This window comes from Vigna angularis, chromosome 2 (assembly GCF_016808095.1).
Source record: "Vigna angularis cultivar LongXiaoDou No.4 chromosome 2, ASM1680809v1, whole genome shotgun sequence".
Lineage (NCBI taxonomy): Eukaryota > Viridiplantae > Streptophyta > Magnoliopsida > Fabales > Fabaceae > Vigna > Vigna angularis.
In genome coordinates, this window is record NC_068971.1 from 11041039 (window position 1) to 11066106 (window position 25068).

At 39.5% G+C, this 25068-nt stretch overlaps 1 protein-coding gene and 1 pseudogene across 1 annotated transcript; both read left to right on the plus strand.

Moving 5' to 3' along the window:
- Window positions 1-1694: 1694 nt before the first annotated feature.
- Window positions 1695-10397, plus strand: LOC108327262 (uncharacterized). Its single transcript, XM_052872504.1, has 2 exons — window positions 1695-1781; window positions 9564-10397. Exons 1-2 carry the CDS (start codon window positions 1695-1697, stop codon window positions 10395-10397), a joined length of 921 nt encoding a protein of 306 aa, XP_052728464.1.
- A 1197-nt stretch (window positions 10398-11594) lies between these two features.
- LOC128195269 (uncharacterized) lies at window positions 11595-23446 on the plus strand (annotated as a pseudogene).
- The last annotated feature ends 1622 nt before the right edge of the window (window positions 23447-25068 follow it).

Here is a 25068-nt window from a genome sequence, read left to right on the forward strand (position 1 = left end):
AGAAATTAACTTTGACCGTCAGGATCTTTAATTTGAGAATTTTACTTAGAGGAAATAATATTATAATTATGGGTAGAATGACCATCATTTTATTTCTATCTCCAACTTATATCAAGAAAATCTAAATCCTCCATTCTCTTATCGATAAATTAAGTTGAAAATTTTTGATAAATGATTCCAAAAATATATTATTATATTTTGACCACTCGAATTTGTAACTAGATATCTGTACTTGAAGGAATTAATTCCTCAAATTTGATAGAGTCGACAACCCAATTGAATAATATTTTCGAATTTTATAAATCGTAACCTCTACCTAGTTAACCATTAGATTAACCTAAAATTTAGTATGTAGTTCCTAATATATGTTGATGTATTTTGGCTGATCTATAAATTTTGATTGGTAAAATTATGTTGAGTTTATACTCGTTATGGGAAGGATTAGATTTTAATAAGAGTATGATATCTGATTATAGGTTTATTTTATTTTGAATATTGATACAAAAATAGGCTATTATCAAATTATGATTAGAGAATGAACATAATTGAGTTAGATGGATGAAAAAATACGATTTGTTGATGTTAGAAATGTTGGGATGAATATAATAAATTATTAACTATGAAATAATGTTTACTACCGAGAGTAGTATATTTGGTTTATACCAGGAGACCTTGATGTAAGCAGAGTAACACATGAGGTTTATGAAAGCAGGCAGAGAGTGGTTTGACCATAAGGCTTTGACATAAACATATTGCTCATAAGTCTTATAGAAGCAGTAGAGGGTGGTCTGACCATAAGGCTTCGGAAAATATAACATAGTATACGGGTAAGACTTAAGGAAGCAAGCAGAGAGCGGTCTGACCATAAGGCTTCATGAGTAAGCATAGTATACTTGTAAAAATGTATGAAAATGACAACGATGATTTTGAAGAAGTTAAAAAAATGATTTAATGATATCGAGATAATTGTGTTAATATATGATTGAATTATATATTATAAATAAGTTTAATGATTGTATGATATGGTTAGCTTACTCTTATTTGTTTGTGCTATGATCGTATAACTCATGTTGTACGTGAGCAGATAATGTTGCAGATGCGGTTGAAAGAGTTTAGAGATGATGGGAGACATGCTGGGAAAAACTTTCATGGATTTTTGTAAAAAGAATAAATTTGTATTGGAAAAATATATTGTGTAAGACTTGTAAGTTTAATTTCGAAATTATGTTAATTGGTGAAGACTGTATTGTTTAAAGTTTGTAAGTTTGGAATCGTGCTTTGGTTAAATTGAAATAAAGTTTGGTTGTTTATATTAGATATCGAATTAATTTAGTTTTTACTACTAGTAATACCCTTTAATTAGTTGGGTGTTACACTTTGCGCGACGACAACAAGGATTGTGGCGCTGATGATGAAACTCTCGATTTGGATGATTGATGGCAGATGTGCGAGAATGAAGATTCGAATGAAGTTCGAGATTAGGGTGGCTTGCGACATTATTGACAGTGAAGACTTAGCGGTTTGGGTGGTGCAAGTCAGCTTTCTCTGTTTCTGGGTGTTTGTGTTTGATTTGCAGGTACGAGATGCTGGCATGGCGGCTTGAGAAAATCCTGTGATGGTGGAGGCGCGGAGGTTATCTGGGTAGCGCGGTGGCCTGAGGAGAGTTTCGTGATTTGGGGGAGATCGCGACTTTGATGGTGGTGGCTATGGAGGTTGCGCGTGATGGCTGCCATGGTTATCTGCAGGCGCGGCTTCACGGCGGCATGATGACTTTGGACAAGGTTTGTGGCGGCGGTGGCGTTAGGATTCGGTGGCGGCGCTAGGGTAGGGTTTCGATATCTGTTTGGGCAGAAGGATGAAGAAGATGGTGACGTGGCAACAGTTAAATGCCATCTCATTAGTCTTGTGCACACCTGGACTGTCTACCGTTAACGATTTAAACGCCGTTTGCAAAAATGACTAAATTGAACAAAAATTACATTCTTTAGGACAACATTGAAAAAAAAAACTAAGACCAAATCGAACACACCTAACGAAAATAGGGATCATGTATTAGCCCAAAATGAAACTATTTGTTTGTTTACTTTGATTCTTTTATTCATACTTCATGTGGGGCCATGGTAACTAATGTGTTAAAAATTAGGTGTAGACTAGGTCACGGTATGTTAGTGTTTTTTTTTTCCATGCAAAACCTTAGGGCACACGTTGGAGTTAGTTGGACCGAAAAGCAAGGACAATGGTTATGTTAGGGTTAAAATATTTTAGGCTTTTAGGGAGAGGGGCAAAGAGATAGAAAGGGGGCGACAGAAAAGAAAAACCGTGGAAGTTGTATCAGGGATAGCAACCAGGAAACATTGAAGAGGAAGATAAAGCTTGAAAAGGGAGACTTTGGAATTGCAACGTGAGACAAAGAGCAAATCTTAGATCTTTTGAGGTAGGAGGAGTTAACCTGAGTTTCTTTTCATTAGAGGGGTTGTGTTTTTTTTTGAGTTGTGTAGCCAATGATTGAATTCTTTGAATGTTGATAATCATGAATATGTTTGAATGGGTGTATTCGTATCATGATGATGATATATTATTGTTTTAACGCACATTATTCCTTGGGTTGTCTTTCTGTCACGATGTTTGTGGGTAATATTCTTTCAGTTCTGAACTTGGGTGTTTTTGTAAGTGCAAGGGAATTTCTAAAGAATAGGAAAAAGTTAGTTGTAGATGATTCTTCGAGTTTGCATGTTAGTGGTATTGGAAATTGGTCATTTTAAATTACAGGGAAGGGGTCTTCAAGGGATTTGGTAGTGGTGCGGTAATGGGTTCCAGAAGAGGAAGGAGTGAGTGAGAGAAATTAGTAAGGGACCTGCGTTTCTCGTGAAAGAGAATTATCTCTGTTTTACATAAGTTAAAGTACAATATATTAAGGACCGTGATATTTTGACAACAAAAATTTGACACACTTCTAACAATGCAACGTGTCACCATGCTATTGGTTGTTCTTTTTTTAAAAAAAAAAACTTAAAATCTGACATCACCATTGAGAAAGGATTCAGAAATTTTGGATTCCAAATATGCCCCTTACTCTATTTCATCTCTCTTCATTCTCTCATATTTTCCTCGTTCTCCCTCTCTTCATTTTTTGTTCTCTCTCTTTTCATTTTCGTTCTCCCTCCATTTTCATGCTCGAAGCTTTGTTCAAAGTCCTTTTTTTTTGTTGACAGTGTTGTGTGCAATGGCAATGTCCAGTGACCATGGTTCTTCGAGCAAGATAATTGGGCTTATCCATTTTATTGATTGCGTTTTCGATTTGTATTTGGGTTTTCGATTTTTTTGATTGTGTTTTCGATTGGCAATTCTTGTTTGAGTTTTGCATGTTATGATATATTTAGTGATCTTTGATGAGAATATGAATGATTTTATAATATGATATATATTGTTAAATTTCAGGTTGATGATGATGTTGGTACTTCAAGCAAAGAAACTTTTTTTTCTTCTGTGAAGACACCCGCTACTAAAGTTAGAGAGGATAAGAAGGAGGACCAACCAACACCAAAAAACATACAAAAAAGAGAACGCAGAGAAAGTTTTATGCATGCTTTAGTGGATCACAAAAATGTTACAAGAGTAGAGCGCTTAAGACTCCATACACGGGAAATAGAGTGCTTAGAATCCGACATGAGTGATTTTTGTATTGATTTGTCATAGAAAGCCATACAACATTGTACATAGATGAACAAACAAGTGTAATGTACCCAATTTTGTTCAATGTTATAAAAGATGCATTGCTTCCGTTAATTATTGTTAATGTTAATTGAAATTTTATTCCTTCGTTATTGTCATTGTGAAATGAGGTGTTGTTTGGAATGTGAATGAAGAAAGTAGCCAATTTGATTGAGTAGTCATGTTTGTGATGGAGGAAAGAAACAATGTTTGTGATGCAGGCAAAAAACACACTAGTAAATGATTACAACTTGCTCGTAAACGATTACGCGAGTAAAAAGTGGGTTTTGTACAAAAACTTGTACTACAGGAACCAGCTATGGGCACATAAGTAGCCAAAGGTAATTTGAGTGAGATAACATGCTGTCAACTTTGACCTTTGCTGGATATTTTAATGATAACTTTTCCCACCGACCTCCAAATGATGTGATTCTTTTTTATTAGAAACTAGACTCAAAAAGCTTTCCAATGACTACTAATTTGTAATTTTTGGACATCTGAGTTGGTACATTTTATTCCTTAAAGTTAGCATTTTATATATTCCTGCCAACTCTGACCTTCGCTGGTTGTTTTGCTCATATTTTTCTTCACCGAACTCCAAATGAGTTGATTCTTGTTTTGTTGGAATATAGACTCAAAGACCTTTCAAATTATGCTTGGAAATCAAGTGTAGAAATTTTTTGCCACTGTAATCGATTACAAGGACACTGTAAACGATTACACGAAAAAAAATCTGGTTTTGTACAAAAACTTGTGCTGTAGGAGCCAGTTGTGGGCACACAGGTAGCCAAAGACATTTTACGTTATTTTTTTCATATTTCTTGAATGGATGAGAGTTTTTTTTAATGTCTAAGTGTGAGTAGAGTCTGAAAACTGGGTTTTGGGCAGTCTTTGGAGGAGGAAAGTGGTGTCATGACCAAGCTAACATGTTGTCAACTTTGACCTTTGCTTGCTATTTTAATGATAACTTTTCTCACCCACCTCCAAGTGATGTGATTCTTTTTTTATTAGAAACTAGACTAAAAAATCTTTCCAATGACTACTAATTTTTAATTTTTGGACATCTGAGTAGGTACAGTTTATTCCTTAAAGTTAATGCTTTATATATTCCTGCAAACTCTGACCTTTACTAGTTGTTTTGCTCATAACTTTATCCACCGAACTCCAAATGAGTTGATTCTTGTTTTGTTGGAATCTGGACTCAAAGACCTTTCAAATTATGTCATGATAATCAATTTTAGGCCTTTTTTGCCATTGTAATCGATTACAAGGATCCTGTAAACGATTACACGAACAAAAATATGGTTTTGTACAAAAACTTGTGCTGAAGGAGCCAACTGTGATAACATAGGTGACCATAGTCTAAACTTGTAATTTTTTGGCATAAATCCAATGGTTTTCACTCGATTTTGTTGTTTAAGTGTGAGTAGAGGCTGTGAAGTCATGTTTGGACACCCCATGATTAAGGAAATGAACAATGTTTATAAGATGAGCAACTTAGGTGATGTCCTGAAACTTCTGCTTAAAAAAACACACTTGTAATCTGTCAACACTCAATTTTGTCCGGGTTGTAAAAAATGTGTTTTTATTGGTTTTTTTTTTTTTTTGAAAAATAAAATTAAAACTGAAAATAATAAAAAAAATAAAATAAAATAAAATTGAAAAAAAAATAGAAAACGTGGAAAAGGGCGCGTATGGAAGGCGTGTCTGAGGGGAGGGGACAAGGTGGTTAAGGAGAATTTTTCCAAGATTTTTGGAAAAAGGGGGACCAGGTAGTTAGAAGGGGATTTTGGCCAAGATTTTGGGGAGGAGAATTTTGTTGGATCAGAGAGAGAAAAAAAGGAAAAAGGGTGCACACGAGAAACCATCATCTGGGATCATCACCCAGAATCATCATCGGCACTGGCACCGGCAAGAGGAGGTCACCGGATACACAGCTAGCAGTAACAGCAGCCATCGCAACAGGTAGGTCTTTTGTTCACCTGTATGTTCAAATTCATCATGTATGCTTACTGCATAAGCTCCATGCACCCCTGTCTCGCCAGCCCATGCACCATTGTCACAAAATCATCTATCCTACTCATGCTCATATGCACACTACACGCTCATCGTTTCCAATATCAAATGGACAAGATTCAACCAACATTAAACCCATCAATAAACATTAAAAAATTAGGGGAGGCAGAGAGGGAAAAATGGTGTTGCAGGGGGGCATTAGGCCTTCGAGAAAATCCTCGAATGGGGAGGAAGAGGGTGGCTGATTGTTTCGTGGTTGGCGGTTTGGAAGTAGTAGTCTGCTGTGTGGCGGTGGCAGTGGCGTCGCTAAGGTCGTCCTGGTAGGTGATGGTGACCGTGTGGGTGGCCGAGGAGGTGTACGAGTATAGGCACGGGGGGGGGGGGGAACATTATCGTGACAGTGGTCGTGTTCGTCGTGGAGGTTTTAGCAATGGTGAAGTTGATGTTGATGGGTGATGATGGCACGAGCGGATCAGAGATGAAGACGGAGGAAAACCATCCCTGAGAATCGCTGGTTTTCGAAGAGAGAGGAGTGGAGACGGTGGTGTCTTGGTTGACGGTGGTTCTGGTGGTGCGAGGGGTCGCCGGCGAGGCCAAGGCGCGTTCTGTTTGAGGTGACGGTGGCCGGCTATGGCAGAGGGGGCGGTGAACTTGTGGTGTCGAGCAGGAGACCTTGGGTCTCTAGAGAGGCCGTGAGCTAGAGAGAGGGAATGAGGATGAACCTCCTGAACCCCTAGAAAATTCTAGGTTAAAATTGACCATGTGGGCCGGGCCCAGAAATGAGCGTACGTCCGGGACCTTAGGCCTCTTTTGGAACGCTCGTTATTTAGCGTTCGCTATCTCCCCACAACGAACGCTCGATATTTAGCGTTCGTTCGCCATTTCCCAGCGAGCGCTCGTTATTAGGCTTTCATCCCCAACGTCCGCTCTCCATTTCCCCACAACGAACGCTAGTTATTAAGCGTCCGTTCGCCAACTTTACCCAACGAGCGCTCGTTATTCAGCGTTCGTTCCAGGCATCCGTTCGCCATTTTTCCTCAATGAGCGCTCGTCATTTAGCGTCCGTTCGACATCTTCTCCACAACGAGCGCTCGTTATTTAGCGTCCGCTCGCCATCTTTACCCAACGAGCACTCGTTATTCAGCGTTCGTTCCAGGCGTCCGTTCGCCATCTTTCCTCAATGAGCGCTCGTTATTTAGCGTCTGCTCGCCGTTTCCCCACAAGGAACGCTCGTTATTAAGCGTCCGTTCACCAGCTATACCCAACGAGCGCTCGTTATTTAGCGTCCGCTCGCCATTTCCCCACAACGAACGCTCGTTATTAGGCGTCCGTTCGCCAGCTTTACCCAACGAGCGCTCGTTATTCAGCATTCGTTCCAGGCATCCGTTCGCCATTTTTCCTCAATGAGCGCTCGTCACTTAGCGTCCGTTCGACATCTTTTCCCCAACGAACGCTCGTTATTCTGAATCTGTCCCCAACGTCCGTTCGACTACTTCCATTTCTTTTGTTTATTTATTCTTTTTTTATTTATTTTTTTTCCTTATTTTTTTTTGTTCTATTTATTTATTTTAGACATCTACTTATCTTAAAATATATATTTAATAATACAATATTTATAGTTTAAATAAAAAGAATTTACAAAAAATATTTTGAAAAGGTTTAAGCACACGTGCGACCGCTCGCGTAGGCCTTGTGCTGAAAATCTTTTCCTTTTCTTTTATTAAAATTAAAAAACAAATAAAAATATTTTGAAAAGGTTTAAGCACACTTGCGACCGCTCGCGTAGGACTTGTGCTGAAAATCTTTTCCTTTTCTTTTATAAAAGTTAAAAATCAAATAAAAATATTTTGAAAAGGTTTAAGCACACGTGCCACCGCTCGCGTAGGCCTTGTGCTGAAAATCTTTTCCTTTTCTTTTATAAAAATTAAAAATCAAATAAAAATATTTTGAAAAGGTTTAAGCACACGTGCGACCGCTCGCGTAGGCCTTGTGCTGAAAATCTTTTCCCTTTCTTTTATAAAAATTAAAAAACAAATAAAAATATTTTGAAAAGGTTTAAGCACACGTGCGACCGCTCGCGTAGGCCTTGTGCTGAAAATCTTTTCCTTTTCTTTTATAAAAGTTAAAAATCAAATAAAAATATTTTGAAAAGGTTTAAGCACACGTGCGACCGCTCGCGTAGGCCTTGTGCTAAAAATCTTTTCCTTTTCTTTTATAAAAATTAAGAAACAAATAAAAATATTTTGAAAAGGTTTAAGCACACGTGCGACCGCTCGCGTAGGCCTTGTGCTGAAAATCTTTTCCTTTTCTTTTATAAAAGTTAAAAATTAAATAAAAATATTTTGAAAAGGTTTAAGCGCATGTGCGACCGCTCGCGTAGGCCTTGTGCTAGAAAACCTTTTCCTTCTTTATTAAAAATACTAAAATATTCCCAAACTACAAGTAATCTCTCAGCTAGAACTACGTAACCCTGATTTCTCATTTTGAATGAGAATACATAGGAGCAAAGTCAATCCTTGTCGGGCCCAAAAAAAACTAAAAAATATATTTTGTTTATTTAGAATTTTATTTTAGGGGATAGTTAAACATTTTGAAACCACATCACATTCGCGCATTTAGTTAAAGGTACTGCCTTCGGGCAGGCGTTGTAGGGTGCTAATACCTTCCCTACGCGTAACCGACTCCCGAACCCAGAATCTGGTTTTCGTGGACCGTGTCTTATTATTTTATGGTTTTTCCGTAGTTTTCCAGAATAAACTATGGTGGCGACTCCAAATCTCTTTTTCAAACCCATATCTTTTTTGGATCGTCGTCCCGTCGCGATTCCGGTTGCGACAGATGGCGACTCCGCTGGGGATGTCTAGAGAGTCGAGCCATTTAATTAGATGCGCGAATTCGATGTGGTTTTGCTTATGTGTTTTTCTTTCTCTTTTCTCTATCTATGTTTGATATTTAGAATAACTGCAATAACTGTTGAATATTGAACCCTAGGGTAGAAAATATGTTCATATCTGCCTGGGAATTTTTCTGGTTGTTTTGCAGGTGAGGGTTTGGGTGTGCATAATTTCCTCCCTTCACACACACACTTCTAGCATATCATGAGTGGGGCCCTATACCCGGGTCTGAGCGTAGCTTAGAATTAGAGGAGTTGTGTAGCGGTGTCACTCTGGGATGTACTTCCTGTTTGGCTATCGTGAGAACTCCAGCTAGAGTCTGTTCTCTTCATATGTGTTTCCACACCTAGTTGATTACTCGACTGTTGTGGAGATGCTATGAAGGGGGCCATAGCTCTAGTGACCTTTGACCGTTAGGTTCAGGGAATCATCCTTGTGAGATTGCATATACTTGACCTTGAACTCCAAGCAGTGAACCTTTGGTAGGGCACGATGGGAGGAATATGTACTTCTGTAACCCTCACGCTGTTCATTTTTTGTGTGATATTCCATTTCATACCATGCATGTGCTTTGTTTCGTCATGTTGTTTTATTATCATGCATCATATTCATACATCATTTAGTAACATGTTAATTTTAAAGGAAATCACAGGTACCTACTTGACTTCATACAAGATGGATGTTAACACAAGATCCGATGCTACACGACACACCGATTCTTCCGATTTAAGAAAGAAATATAGTCTAAGGACCCATGTTGGAAATTTGACCGGGCTGATAAACTTGGGCAAGAGGCTTAAAACTATGAAAAGAGAAACCTTTCAGAGAAGATATGGAAATTTGTTGAATTTAATGGAGGTTGAAGTACAAATACCCGCTATCACAGCCTTGGCACAATATTATGATTCTCCGCTTCGATGTTTCACATTTCAAGATTTTTAGTTGGCGCCAACCATAGAGGAGTTAGAGCATATCTTGGGTTTGCCACTGGAGGACACCACTCCCTATCAACATTTAGAGCATCATGCCTCTATACCCACCATTTCTACCATTATGAAATTACATCCCAAGGAGCTTGAAGACAGGATGATGATGAGGAATCAATTGCATGGGTTATCACAGGGATATCTAGAGCAATATTTACATCACCTGGCTGATAAAGAGGATTGGGAAACTTTCATGGATGTATTAGCCCTCACCATATATGGCATTGTCTTGTTTCCCAAAATAGAAGAGTTCGTGGATTACACCGCGATAGACGTCTTCGTGGCGAGTAAAACCAGATCAGAGAATCCTGTAACAGCAGTCCTTGCGGATGTTTATGGATCCTTGAGTTTTTGCCATGAGAGAAAGGGAAAGAAGATTCTTTGTTGTTTACCGGCGTTATATACATGGATGACAGCGCGCGTGTTTAAGGAAATGGTCGACATTAAGAGTCTATCGGAGACTTTGTCACACCAAAGGCTTAAAGGTAAAGGAGGAAACGATTGGGCCCGATTCCTTGCTGGCTTGAACGAAAGAAGTATAAAATGGCGCCTTCCTTGGCTCGGAAATAAACTGGCTATCCAGCATTGTGGTAGTTTTCCTAACGTGCCTCTCATAGGTACCCGGTACTGTATAAATTACAATCCTCTTTTGGTGCAAAGACAATTTGGGCATCCCATGAAAGGGGCACCTACATCAGATTACCTTGCTACCCTATTCATTTATTACGAAGACGGGCATTTCATCGAACTGTTAAGAAAGGTTAAAAGTGCCTGGGAAAATGTTGTTTGAGCAAAGAAGGACTTGAGGGATGGAGTAGTGGATAGCAGGGTTAGTTATCACACCTGGATTCTGGAGAGAGTGAAAGTAGTCAAGTTGCCTTTCAAGCCAATCAAGGATCAATCAGTTAGTGAAGGACCATCCCAAGCTCCAGAAAGTGAAGAGGTGCAACAATTAAAAGCTGAAATGGAGAAATTGAAAATGAGGAATGCTAGGTTGGAAAACGAATTACAAAGGGCACGTAATGATCTTGTGGATATGAAAAATGATAATGAAGAAAAGTCGCGGGCTTATGAAAACCTTGTCAAAAGCCAGAAGGCTGAGAGGGATTACACATTTCGAGTGAAACAGGATCTAGCTGCCGCGAGTAAGGAATTATCCATGAGGGTAAATGAGAAGAAGGTGGCTTTAGAAGAGGGAAAGGAGTGGAAGCACCTCTACGAAGAAGCCAAAAGAGATAAGCGAGAAGCCCTGAAGAGATTAAGAGAAGCGCAGATTCAGATAGAAAAAGCGGGGCATGAGATGAAAGAGATGGCCATGTCGTTTGAGGCGGATATGAATCGGGAGCGTTGGAAGCTAACAGAAGCAGAGGAAGAGCATCGAACTTTGATAAAACAAATGGAGGAATATATCGAGGAACAGGAGGAGCGATGGAGGTCGATAGAATTTGAAGAAAGGCATCAGGCCTTGATAAAGCGAATGGAAGAGCACATCGCCGAGCAAGAAATGGCTGTAAAGCACTGGAAGGAAAGATTCTCTCAGTTGGCTGCTTTGGCAAACGGGGCAATTGAAGACATCCCCAGGATGGTGTCGAATGCTGAAGCAAGCACTCATTTTTGTAACTCACCAGCGGAAATAGAATTGTTTATTAATCATTGTAAATGGTTGGTGGGAGAGATGAAATCTTTCATTGCCCGGGCGCGGGATTGATGTACATCAGAATCATGTGTTTTGTTACTTAGACGATGTAATGGATCAAATTTTCTTGAAATGAAAGATAGGGGATGTTTGTTTGGTATCGGCTTGTGTTAATTTTCCATCAGTATTGTCATCGTTATCCTGTGATTTCCACTTATCACTAGCATGCATCATGTTTTTCTTTTTGCATTTTTCATCCTTATCTAATAAAAAATAATCATCAGTACAAGTGAGAGAACAACGACAAGCTTTCCACGACATCCGTACAGGACCAGAGCTAACTCAAAAGTCATGGAGAATTGGGAGCAGTCACACGAATCAATTAAGGCCGATGTCAGCCAGTTGAAGGATCAAATGGCCCAGATTTTGACGGCTCTCGAGGCTCTGAAGACAACGGGAGGGGTAACGCCTGCGCAAGTTGAGGGAAGTGCTCAATATTACCCTCCGTTGTTCAATGCTGGGAGTCAATCTGTTTCGTTCCCAATGTGTGGATTACCTTCAGGTTACACCCCGCCTGTGGGAGAATACACAGAAGGGGAGCAGACTTCTTTCTCTTTCCCTACCACTGCTAACGTACCGCCAATCAGTACTCAGGGACCTGTTGTAATGTCTGCACCTATGGTAAATGAAGGGATGTATGCAAGCATGACTGATGGAATACGAGTAACCCCGGTGCCACCTGTGATTACCGGAGAGGGCTTTTCTACAAGGGCTGCGCCATATACTTTGTTTCAGGGGGTAACTAGTAATGTTGATGGGGCGAAGGATAAACTAGAGAGCCTAGAGGCAAGATTGAGGGCTATTGAGGGGTATGAAAGTTATGGATTTGGGGATGTTTTTAGATTGAGCTTGGTTCCTGGCGTCAAAATACCACATAAGTTCAAAGCGCCAGATTTTGAGAAGTATAAGGGAAATACATGCCCAAAGAGCCATCTAACCATGTTTTGCAGAAAGATGGCTGCTTATGCTTATGATGAGCAGCTGCTCATCCATGTTTTTCAAGATAGTTTGGCTGGAGTGGCGTTAAACTGGTATACCCATTTAGAGCCGACTCGAATTCGTTGTTGGGCGGACTTGGCTGGTGCTTTTGTGAAGCAGTATATATATAATACACATGTTGCGCCAGATCGTTTACAGCTGCAAAACATGTCAAAGAAAGACAACGAAACTTTTAAGGAGTATGCTCAGCGGTGGAGGGAATTGGCTGCACAAGTTGAGCCACCTTTGTATGATAAAGAAATGGTGGCCATGTTTGTAAATACGCTCCAACCACCATTCTATGAACATATGGTGGGAAATGTATCTTCAAATTTTGCCGATATCATCGTGATAGGCGAGCGGATAGAGATCGGGTTGAAGAATGGGAAGATCGCATATGGCTCATCGGTGGTTGCACATTCCAAAAAACCTAATTTCAACTCAGGAAAAAGAAAGGAAGGAGATGTGCATGCAACATCTGCAACCCCGGTGTGGAGAGGTCAGGTTCCCACTCATAACTATCGACCATACTGGGGTCAACATCCACATGCAGCTAATGCGTCATTTGGTCATCAAATTAGGCCTCAACAGCAACCAGGGTACTATCAACCACAATACATTCCGACGAATAATTGGAGGGGAGGGGCAAACGTAGGTTCCAATATGAATGTGGGTCCAAATACTTACCCAAGAAGGAACCAAGAAAGAAATTATGTTAACTTTACCCCAATTCCTACTACTTATACGGAATTATTGCCTCATCTTATCAAACAAGGTCTGGTTGTCGTTTGTCCCCTGAAGCCTTTGCAGCCTCCATACCCAAGAGGTTATGATGCAGATGCAAAGTGTAGTTATCATGGAGGGGCCGCTGGTCATTCCACTGAGAGGTGTCTGGCTTTCAAGCATAAAGTGCAGACTCTAATTGATTCTGGGTGGTTAAAGTTCCAAGAGGATAAGCCTAATATTGAGGCCAATCCTTTATCTGGGCATGGAAGTGCTTCGACGAATGCTGTCGAAGTAAAAGAACATGAGCTGGTGAGGAATGTGAAAGAAGTCAGGAGCTCTAGGAGGTTTATTTTGGAGGCGTTGCTGAAAGTGGGTATCTTGAAGAGCGATTATGATGAGAGTATGGCATGCGCGCTCCACCCAGATGCTGTGCACTCTATTGAGGAGTGTGTTAAGTTTGAAGAAATTCTGCAAGACTTGTTAGATCGTGGCCTGATGCAGGTATGCTACAAGAAGGAGGAGGGAAATGTATTTGCACAAACTGGTGATGAATCCGGCATGATTTTACCAGAACCATTGGTGATTCGTTTCACTAAGACTACCTCTATCCCACCAACTCAAGGAAGGTCGCCCGTTGTTATCCGTGTACCAGCTCCTTTTCCTTACAAGAACGAAAAAGCCGTCCCATGGAGATATGGGACACATGCGTCAAGCGAAGCACAAAGCGTTGACCCTGTCGTCAAAAACATATCAGGGATAGGTGGAATGACTAGGAGTGGTCGAATTTTCACATCACCAGAGTTGGCACAAGAAAGAGTCAATGATAAGGAAACAACGATGGCTGCGAAGGCAAAAGAATTCTTAAAGAGGAAGGGTGCACAGACAGAGGAGATCCCCGACAAGGAAGAGAGGAGAGAAGTTTCTGAAGAGGAGGCTTGTGAATTTTTAAAATTCATACAACAAAGTGAATATAAGGTGGTGGAACAGTTAAACCGTATGCCTGCTCGTATATCCTTGTTAGACTTGCTCATGCATTCAGCATCACACAGAAAGTTGCTAATGAAGATACTCAGTGAGGCTCACGTGGAGCAAGGTATTTCGTTGAATAAATTCGAGGGTATTGTTGGCAATATTGTTGCTAATAATTATCTCACATTTACGGATGAAGAGATACCAGCTGAGGGAAGAGGGCATAACAAGGCTCTTCACGTCTTGGTGAAATGCCTGGATCATGTTATTGCGCGTGTTTTAGTGGACAATGGGTCCTCTTTGAATGTTATGCCGAAAGCAACCTTGGAAAAGCTACCTTGCGAAGGAATGCATATGAGACCGAGTTCAATGATTGTGAGGGCGTTTGATGGTAGCAAACGAGAGGTGATGGGAGAGGTGGATTTACCAATGCAAGTTGGCCCTTGTGTCTTTCAAATAACGTTCCAGGTTATGGATATCCTACCAGCTTATAGTTGTCTGTTGGGGCGCCCATGGATTCATTCGGCTGGAGTTGTGCCTTCTACACTACACCAGAAGTTGAAGTATGTGATGGGAGATAAGCTGGTGATAGTATCAGGAGAAGAGGATCTTCTTGTGAGTGGGCCATCATCCACACGCTACATCGAGGCGGCTGAAGAAGCTCTCGAGACAGCCTTCCAGTCGTTGGAGATTGTGGGAAATGCTTGTGTGGAACCGTTTCCAGTAAATCCTCGTCTATCATGTGCTTCTATTATGATGGCCAAGATTATGATAAAAGAGGGCTATGTATATGGGGAAGGTTTGGGCAAATATCGGCAGGGGCGAGCATTCCCTATAGAAATCGTTGAAAACCAGAACAGATATGGCTTGGGGTACAAACCCACCAAGGAAGACAGGAAAAGGATGATTGAGGAAAGAAAAGAACGCAGTCTGGCCCGTGCAGAAAGACGAGGGCCCAAAGAGAGCAAAATTCACATTGTTGACATCAAGGAAAGCTTCCGCAGTGCTGGGTGGATCAACACTGGCCAGATAGCAGCTGTGGAGGATGAAGAAAGGCCTCAAAGTTTGAGCTTTGTGTGGGCTTGCTCCCCTGATACTCAACTCAACAATTGGGAAACATTGGATTTACCTATGATGCTTAATGTGAACAAAATGTAATAGTTTTAATTAAGCTTATAGTTTCGATTGGGGCTTTAGAACTGAGATTTTGCGGATTGATTCTTTTTTTACTTTTCACTCAGCGTGATAATAAAGATGCATTTCATCATCATTTGGCATTTTTCTTTGTTTATCTTATTTATTTATACTTTTTCATAAATTTAAATGATGCAGATGTGACAATGATTGTTTTGAAAATAATGATATCAATGTTCCTAATTTTGAGCACCCTATCAATAATACGGAAGATGATTTCGAAGATGATGTGGAACCCTCTCCAGAATTGTTGAGATTAGTGGAACGAGAATCTAAGGAGATTAAACCCCATCAGGAGGAGATTGAAATACTCAACTTGGGAGAGAAGGATGAGATAAAGGAGGTGAAAATCGGTACTAGTATGAAAACGGAAGTGAGGGAAAGATTGCGGGTACTGTTGAAGGAATTTAAAGATGTGTTCGCGTGGTCTTACAATGACATGCCGGGTCTAGATACCGATATTGTGCAGCATAGGCTCCCACTCAAGCCGGAATGCCCTCCAGTCAAGCAAAAACTGAGAAGAATGAAGCCGGAAATGTCCTTAAAAATTAAAGAAGAGGTCCAAAAGCAATTTGATGCAGGATTTTTGGCTGTGGCAAGATACCCACAATGGGTAGCGAATGTTGTACCAGTGCCTAAGAAGGATGGGAAGGTTCGAATGTGTGTTGACTATCGTGATTTAAATCGTGCAAGTCCGAAAGATAATTTCCCGTTACCACACATCGATACTCTGGTTGATAATACGGCCAAATTTTCGTTATTTTCGTTCATGGACGGATTCTCGGGGTATAATCAAATTAAAATGGCACCGGAAGATATGGAAAAAACGACCTTTATCACGTTATGGGGAACATTCTGTTATAAGGTGATGTCTTTCGGACTCAAGAATGCTGGGGCAACATACCAAAGGGCAATGGTGACACTCTTTCATGATATGATGCATAAGGAAATTGAAGTTTATGTGGATGACATGATTGCAAAGTCGGAGTCAGAAGAGGAGCATATTTTCAATCTAAGGAAATTATTTGAGAGACTGAGAAAGTACAAACTCAGGTTAAATCCCACCAAATGCACGTTTGGAGTAAAGTCTGGAAAATTGTTGGGCTTTATTGTCAGCCAAAGAGGGATAGAAGTTGATCCTGACAAAGTAAGAGCGATAACGGAAATGCCTGCGCCTAGAACAGAAAAGGAGGTTCGAGGTTTTTTGGGAAGATTGAACTACATTGCTAGGTTCATCTCCCAATTAACTGCTACTTGTGAACCAATGTTCAAGTTACTACGGAAAAATCAGGCCGTAGTCTGGAATGAAGATTGTCAAGTTGCTTTTGAAAAGGTCAAACAATACCTGCAAGACCCTCCTGTATTGCGTCCACCTATGCCAGGAAGACCGCTCATTTTGTATTTGACCGTATTGGACAATTCAATGGGTTGTGTATTGGGTCAGCATGATGAAGACGGAAAAAGAGAGCATGCTATATATTACTTGAGCAAGAGATTCACAGATTGCGAACAACGATATTCGTCGTTAGAGCGAACTTGTTGTGCACTGGCGTGGGCTGCTCATCGTTTAAGGCAATACATGTTGAGTCACTCTACTTGGTTGATATCTAAAATGGATCCTATCAAGTACATTTTCGAAAAGCCCGCTCTCACTGGAAGGATAGCTCTCACTGGAAGGATAGCTCGATGGCAGATGCTACTATCGGAGTACGACATTGTATATGTTACTCAGAAATCTATCAAGGGTAGCGCTTTAGCAGAATTTTTAGCCCATCAACCCATTAATGACTATCAGCCAATGCAACCTGAGTTTCCTGATGAAGATATCATGGCTTTATTTGTTGAGAACAAAGAGGACAAAAATGAAAAAGCCTGGACGGTATTATTCGATGGGGCCTCGAATGTAATGGGGCATGGAATAGGGGCAGTGCTTATCTCTCCTAAAAATCAATACATTCCAATGACGGCAAGGTTGTGTTTTAATTGCACGAATAATATCGCAGAATATGAAACCTGTGCTATGGGTATTCGAGCAGCAATAAAGTCTAAAGCAAAAATTCTGGATGTATATGGAGATTCAGCTTTGGTCATCCATCAATTGAAGGGAGAATGAGAGACTAGGGATACAAAATTAATTCCATACCAAGCTTACATCAGGGGATTAATTGAGTATTTCGATTCCATCACGTTTAATCATATACCACGAGAAGATAATCAATTAGCAGACGCGTTGGCTACCTTGTCATCGATGTTTGAAGTTGATCAAGATGCAGAATTGCCAATGATTGAAATGAAGAGTCATGCGGAACCAGCGTATTGTCATTTCATCGAGGAGGAAGTAGATGGTAAACCTTGGTACTTTGATATCAAGCATTATCTTAAGACTCGAGAATATCCAGAGAAGGCATCCGAAAACGATAAAAGGGCGTTAAGGAGGTTGGTTGGCAACTTCATTTTGAGTGAGGATATTTTATATAAGAGGAATCATGACATGGTTCTCCTCAGATGCGTAGATGCAAAAGAAGCCGAGCTGATACTAAAAGAAGTACACGAGGGTACATTTGGCACGCACATGAATGGGCACTCAATGGCCAGGAAGATACTGAGAGCGGGGTATTTTTGGTTGACTATGGAAAATGATTGTTGTACACATGTGAGAAAGTGTGAGAAATGCCAGGTGTACGCAAATAGTATCAATGTGCCGCCCACGACCTTGAATGTGTTGTCTGCGCCATGGCCTTTTTCGATGTGGGGAATAGATGTCATCGGAGCTATAGAGCCAAAGGCGTCAAATGGACACCGTTTCATATTAGTCGCAATCGACTACTTCACCAAGTGGGTTGAGGCTGCTTCTTATGCTAATGTGACTAGAAAGGTGGTGACCAAGTTCATAAAAAGGGAGTTGATTTGCAGATATGGGCTCCCTAATAGGATCATCACTGATAATGCCACTAACTTGAACAACCAGATGATGACAGAGTTATGTGAGGAGTTCAAAATTCATCATCTTAATTCTTCTCCTTATCGTCCAAAGATGAATGGGGCAGTAGAAGCTGCTAACAAAAATATCAAGAAGATTGTGCAGAAAATGGTGGTCACATATAAAGATTGGCATGAAATGCTTCCTTTTGCTTTACATGGTTACCGCACTTCGGTACGAACATCGACTGGGGCGACGCCTTTCTCGCTTGTATATGGAATGGAAGCAGTACTTCCGTTTGAAGTAGAAATTCCGTCTTTACGAGTTTTAATGGAAACCCAATTAGAAGAGGCTGAGTGGGTTCAGGCTCGTTTCGACCAGCTCAATCTCATTGATGAAAAAAGATTAACAGCAGTATGCCATGGACAATTGTACCAAAGAAGAATGAAGAAGGCATTTGACAAAAAGGTACATCCAAGAGAATTTCATGAAGGTGAGCTGGTGTTAAAGAAGATCTTACCTATACAAAAGGATCATAGAGGCAAATGGACTCCAAATTATGAAGGGCCATTTGTAGTGAAGAAAGCATTTTCTGGTGGGGCACTAATTCTCACAAGAATGGACGGAGAGGAGTTACCATTGCCAGTTAATTCTGATGCAGTAAAAAGTTTTACGCATGATGATTCCGTGATAGTGGTTGCTATTAAGGGGATGTTGATATTATCGTTAAAGATTATTGTACTCTGTTGTTTTTTTTAATAAATGAAGTTCGCGTAGTTCATTCATATTTTGGTTGTTTGCATTCCATCTGAAATATTGCATGTCACGCTGAGCTGTTAAGTAGTCAAAGGAAAATGAAAATGAAAATAAATAAGCGCTTGTTGATAAAAGCATCACAGGTATATCAGGTTGGTGAGCTCGGTCCTGGAGGATGTCGAAAAAGGAAAACGAAAAAAAGAAGGTCACATGTTGAGTTTGTTGTTAATAAAGTTGTCAAGGACATAGTATTTTCGAAAAAGGAGTTTTGAAAAAATATCGTTGGTGAGCCTTTTCCTGATTCAAGGTTTTGGGTGTAACCGGTGTTCTTTTCTTGATAAAGCATCTGCATTCACATTACTTGAACCCTAATTTTTTCGTTTCCCACAAGACGAAGGATTTCGCCATATGCCTAATATTGGGGCAGTTTTCATCATGTTACATATCACCGATAATCCATTGATTAGGGAGATATTTCAAAAAAAAAAAAAAAAAGAAAAGAAAAGAAAAGAAAGAAGGAGAAAACAAAAGAAAAAAAAGAAAAAAAAAAGAAAAGGAAAAATGAAGTTGATGTGTCAAGCACTACATAGTTTAGTTTCAGGGTTAAATTCAAGAGAAAGTCAGACAAACAAGATTCGGAGTGACGTGTGGCCGTTTTTCGTTATCCAATCGTCAAAAAAAACAGTTCATCCAATTGCACCCCTTTTGAGCCAAAGTGCATAATTGTTTTCATCACCCTAGACAAGAATCATTAACAGGTCGACGTCAATTTAAAAGGGTACATCATAAGCATCCAAAGATGAGAAGAAATGAATGAAAAGGAAAGTATTATAAAGGATCACAACAGGGGCAACGATAAGAATGATCCAAAAGGGAAAGAAAGAAAAAACAACAATAAATATGCCTGAAGTTCAAATCCCTAAGGACAGTTGACGGGACACCTTGCAAATGATTCTTGTCTAAAGATTTTAACCGTCAAACAATTATTTGGGCCTTCATTATCCTTTCTTTCAAAACCCTTTGACCTTTAACCACGGTACAAGCCCATAAAAGTCCACGCTGACTGAAGACTGTTGGTCCTAATCTTTCTCACGAATTTAACTTTGAAACAAAATGATGTGGTGAACGACACAATTCAGTGTTATTTTCAAAAAAAAAAAAAAAAAAAAAAAAAAGAGGTCTCCCTGTCAATCGAAGATCACCCAATTTGGGGGAATCCTTTATACTCAAATCTTTTCACTTTTCCATTGTGCAAAATTGGGGCAGTATGGGAGCACAATATGTTAATATCACTTTTCCCCAAATGAGGGGCACACATACGTTAATTTTTGCTCACAGAAAATCATTATTCATTTGTTTTTCATAGCCATTCTTCCACATCATACAGGGTTCAAGTTAATTTGGATTTGCAAAAAGCGATAAAAAGAATTTTAACTCAGGGTTACACTTTCTTCCTGCTCATTAAAGGGTTCTATACCAATCAACGTTGTTTTAAGGAATGCGTTTTGAACATACATTGTGTTTGATGACAATTTTAACAATGGATTCCAAGCATGGAATTTTCAAAGAAAACAAAAAAATAAATAAATAAATAAAATAAAAAATAAAAAAAAAATGATGAAAAGCGAGAGTAAAAGAAAAGACCAAAATGAAGGTCTCATGTGTCCATGCATCCATGCATCATCATGACATAACATCATCTTAGAGGAAGCGAGGAGAATTGTTTCCAAAATCTTCATGTTTTACTTGGCATTTATCAACTTTTCAAAGTTACAAATCATGGTTTTAGTTTTCTGTTATCGACCCTCTGCATGGCAATGGTCAGATTTAAATTTCTGTTCTGTGAGTTTGGCCCTCTGCGAGGCAATGGTCAAATCCAGGTTTTAATTTTCTGTTATCGACCCTCTGCATGGCAATCAGAGAAGACAACAGGGATACGACACCCACCTCAGACGAAGCAAACAACGAAGGGCACCCCACCTCTGCGATCTTCTTCACCTCAGAAAACAACAATAGTTACTCAACATAGGGCACCCACTTCACACCAACCAAACAACGAAGGCCACCCCCACCTCAGTTCACCTCTTTCACCTCTGCTGCTACCTACCTGTAAAAAAAACCCTAATTAGCCCTCTTGAACGTTACGAAAATAAAACCCTAGTTTTTTTCCCCAATTTTAAAAACGTGACCCCATTTCAAATTCCCAAATCAGCCTGCCACGTCAACTCAGTTAAGCAACCTCAGTGCCACGTTCGCAAAAATCACATACACAGTCAGAAAAACGTTATCAATTATAACGGCGTTAGGTGGGTAGGATTCAATTGATACAAATTTCAAAACATAGGTATCAAATGCCTACATTTTTAAAACTGGGTACTAAATAGCAAATTACCTCCCAACATGGGGACTAAGTAGGTAATTAAGCCTTAGTAAAAATAAGAAGAAACTTTGGAATTGGTGTGGGACCCATTGTATAGTTAGCTAAGAGTGAAATTAATTAAATAAAGGATGTGTGTTTAGTAAAGAATTGACTGGGCGTTTCGATTAACTTAATCTGTTGTGATATTTGCATTTAATAAATACATATTTGACTATTTGACATTTTCGGTTGATTTGAAATAGTTGCAATAATTGTTTGATTATTGACTTGTGAATATGATGGATAATTTTCGGATGGGTTGTGAGACAACATATTTTCGGGTATGGAGTTGGGGGATGTGAGAGTTGTCGTGTAATGATATGCGGATGAAATTAAGACAGGGTGTTGCAGGGTCGTTTCACCATACTCAATAAATTTCGGATGACTCTTTTTAGCCGTGGATGCGGGAAAGAAATTCTCTTCGATCGTAAATGCATGAAGATGATGAGTTTGAGTGGTAATGACTCTTTTGGCCGTAAATGCGGGAAAGAGTTTTTCTTTGGCCGTGGATGCAGGAAGAGATGAGGTTGAGTTTTGATAACTCTTTCGATCGTGGATGATGGAAAGAAAATCTCTTTGGCCGTGGATGCGAGAAGAGGATAGGTCCAGTGACGAATGGGAGGATGACTCGAACTGGTTCGTTTTGATGAACGGGAAGTATGGTGGGGTACGGAGGGATAGACCACTGATTTGTGATGATGATGGGTGACCGTGTTGAAATTGTATGTGTGTTGTTGTTGTTTTATTATTGTGATGGATGCTTAGCGTACATATGTTATGTTATTCTCTTATGATTGATTCTCAGTTAGCTCAATCCTAAGTTTGTGCTTGTGGTTTCCACTTGCGACGATCATTTATTATGGGAGCAGATGGTTGTGTAGATAATTCGGTTGCGTTACAACACAACGAGCAAATTGAGAGAGAATTGGGAGTTTATGGATTATTTTAAATGAATTATTTTATTGAGAATTCTATTTTGTAATTAGTTGAAATTATGGTTTATCTTTGATTAATTGTAACGATTTATTTAATCTAGAATTTTGCAGTGATATTATGTTTAAATTTTATTTCTAAAAAAAAAAATCGGGGTGTTACACCCGAACCCGACCCGCATGTAAAAATTGTACCCGTTAGCTGCCTCGCTACCCGTCGGATACCCTCATAAAAAAACCTGCAGATTTTTCCTTACCCGCAGATACCTGTTGAATACCTATTTTCTAATAGTGTGTGCATTATTATTCAGGCAAGAAGTAAAAATAGGATGTTAGATATATTATCTTTATTTTATATTTATCTTTTATCTTTATCTTTTATCTTTTAGTTAGTTTGTTATTATTTCTTATTTGTATTTTGGGCTTAGCTCATATTTCTTCTATTATAAATAGAGAACCCTATGTGTGTATTTAACACAAGGGAGATTAATCCAATATATAGTTTTTCACTATATTCAACATGGTATCTAGAGCATAAGGTTTTTTGTTTGTTGGTCCTGTCCACTATAACCGTCGTCGCTGTTAGAGTTGCCGTCGCCGACATTAGTGTCGTTGTCTCCATTGCCGACCACCTTCATTGGGCTCACCACGACCTGACTATGTTGATTGGGCCTCTTTTGAGTTCTAGGTTTTGTACTCTCTTGCTTGTTCATGGCTTCTAACCCGTCCATATATGCTAACTATGTCAATGTGCATTTATCTATTGATAAGTTAGATGGTACTAATTATGCGACTTGGGCATCAAACGTTAAATTTTGGCTTAAGAGTCAAGGGTATCTTGATCATATTACTCAGAATGTGACAACTATTGATTCCGCTGCAGTTACCCATTGGTTGAAAGTTGATGCTCAGTTATGCATTGTTCTCAAGGGTACCCTTCATTCCTCTTTAAAACAAATTTTTCGTTCCTACGAAACATGTTTGAAATCTGGGAACACACTAAATTATTATACACCAATGATACTCAACATCTTTATGGTGTTTGTCATGATCTTCTCAATGTTCTTGCTCCTCGGCGTCAGGACTCTATGACTGATTATATGGGTAAAATTCATGTTTTTTTCATGAGTTTAATGAATTATTGCCTCCTGCTTCTACTCCTGCCAAAGAAATAGAGCAACGGTCAAAGTTCTTCATGCTGCTAACATTGCACGACTTTGCTGATGAATATTCTCATGTTCGTGATTAGATTTTGGGTTCACTTGTTGTTCCCACTTTGACTTCTACTTGTTCCACTCTTTTGCGTGTACCTAGTAGACCCATCAATGATACATATGTTTCCTCTACGTTGGCATCTCAACGTCATGACCGCAATCACTCTCACAAACCAGGAAAAGGACGTCTCAAGTGTAACCATTGTGGCAAGGTAGGCCACACGATTGACAGGTGTTATGCATTACATGGTCGCCCTCCTAGATCTGCTGCAATTGTTCAGACTACTTCTTCGTCACAATCACCTACTTGGGAATCCTGCTTTATTTGATATTAGTGATGACTCTGTTATTTTCAGTAAATTTCTCAAATGGTATAAGGATCAACAACCTTCTAGTTCCACTGCATCTGTAGCACACACAGGTACATCTTTTATTGGTCTGAGTCCATCTTCTTCTTTTGACTCTTGGGTTCTTGACTCGGGAGCCACATATCACATTATTGGTAACAAAACTTTGTTTTCCTCTTTGTCCTCTCCGAACCCTTTACCTTCTGTTATAATGGCTGATGGATCTAAAGTTTTAGCTCATGGTGTTGGGACTGTTAACATTTTTCCTTTTATATCCATTGATAATGTTCTTTATGTCCCTAGGTCTCCTTTTAACTTATTATCTGTTAGTCGTCAAACTCGTTCTCTTGATTGTGATATTTCTTTTGACAAAGATTCTGTTTGTTTACAGGACCGGAGTTCGAGACAGGTGATTGACACCGGATGTGAGTCTCATGGTCTTTATCATCTTCGCCCCACTACATATATTGGGGCAGTTATGGAGTCTCCATCTCTTCTTCATGCTTAGTTCGGTCATCCCAATCTTGCCAAACTACAACAACTTGTTCCTAGCCTATCCAAGTTGTCCAATTTGGTCTGTGAGTCGTGTCAATTAGGAAAACATATTCGTAGTTCCTTTCCTCGTAGTGTCTCACAATGTGCTTCGTCTCCTTTTGCCTTAGTTCATTCTGACATTTGGGGACCTAGCCGTGTTAAGTCTAATTTAGGTTTTCAATATTTCGTTACCTTTATTGATGATTATTCTAAATGTACTTGGTTGTTTTTAATGAAAAATTGTTCTGAGTTATTGTATCATTTTCAAACTTTTTACACTGAAATTAAAACTCAGTTTGATGTTTCTATTCAAATTTTGCGTAGTGATAATGGTCGTGAATATCTTTCCCATTCTTTTCAACAATTTATGGCTTCTCATGGTATTCTCCACCAAACTTCATGTGCTTATACACCTCAACAAAATGGGGTGGCTGAGCGTAAAAATAAACATCTTATTGAAACAACTCGTACTCTTTTAATTCATGGTAACATTCCTCAATATTTTTGGGGTGATGTTATTCTTAGTGCATGTTATCTCATTAATCGCATGCCCTCTTCTGTTTTAGAAAATAAAATACCTCATTCTATCTTATTTCCTCAAGAACCTCTGCACCCATTACCTCTAAAAGTTTTTGGGTCTACATGTTTTGTTCATAATTTTGGTCCTGGTCTTGATAAGTTAGCTCCTCAATCACACAAATGTGTTTTTTTAGGCTTTACTAAATCAAAGAAAGGATACAAGTGTTTTTCTCCTTCTCTTGATCGTTATTTTATAT

Excerpts from the sequence above, each read along its gene's own strand:
- LOC108327262 (XM_052872504.1), top strand. The coding sequence starts at position 1,695 with ATGGTGGTGGCTATGGAGGTTGCGCGTGATGGCTGCCATGGTTATCTG. Across the intron at positions 1,782-9,563 it reads GCATGATGACTTTGGACAAG|TTGGCGCCAACCATAGAGGA; the intron begins GTTTGTGGCGGC and ends CAAGATTTTTAG.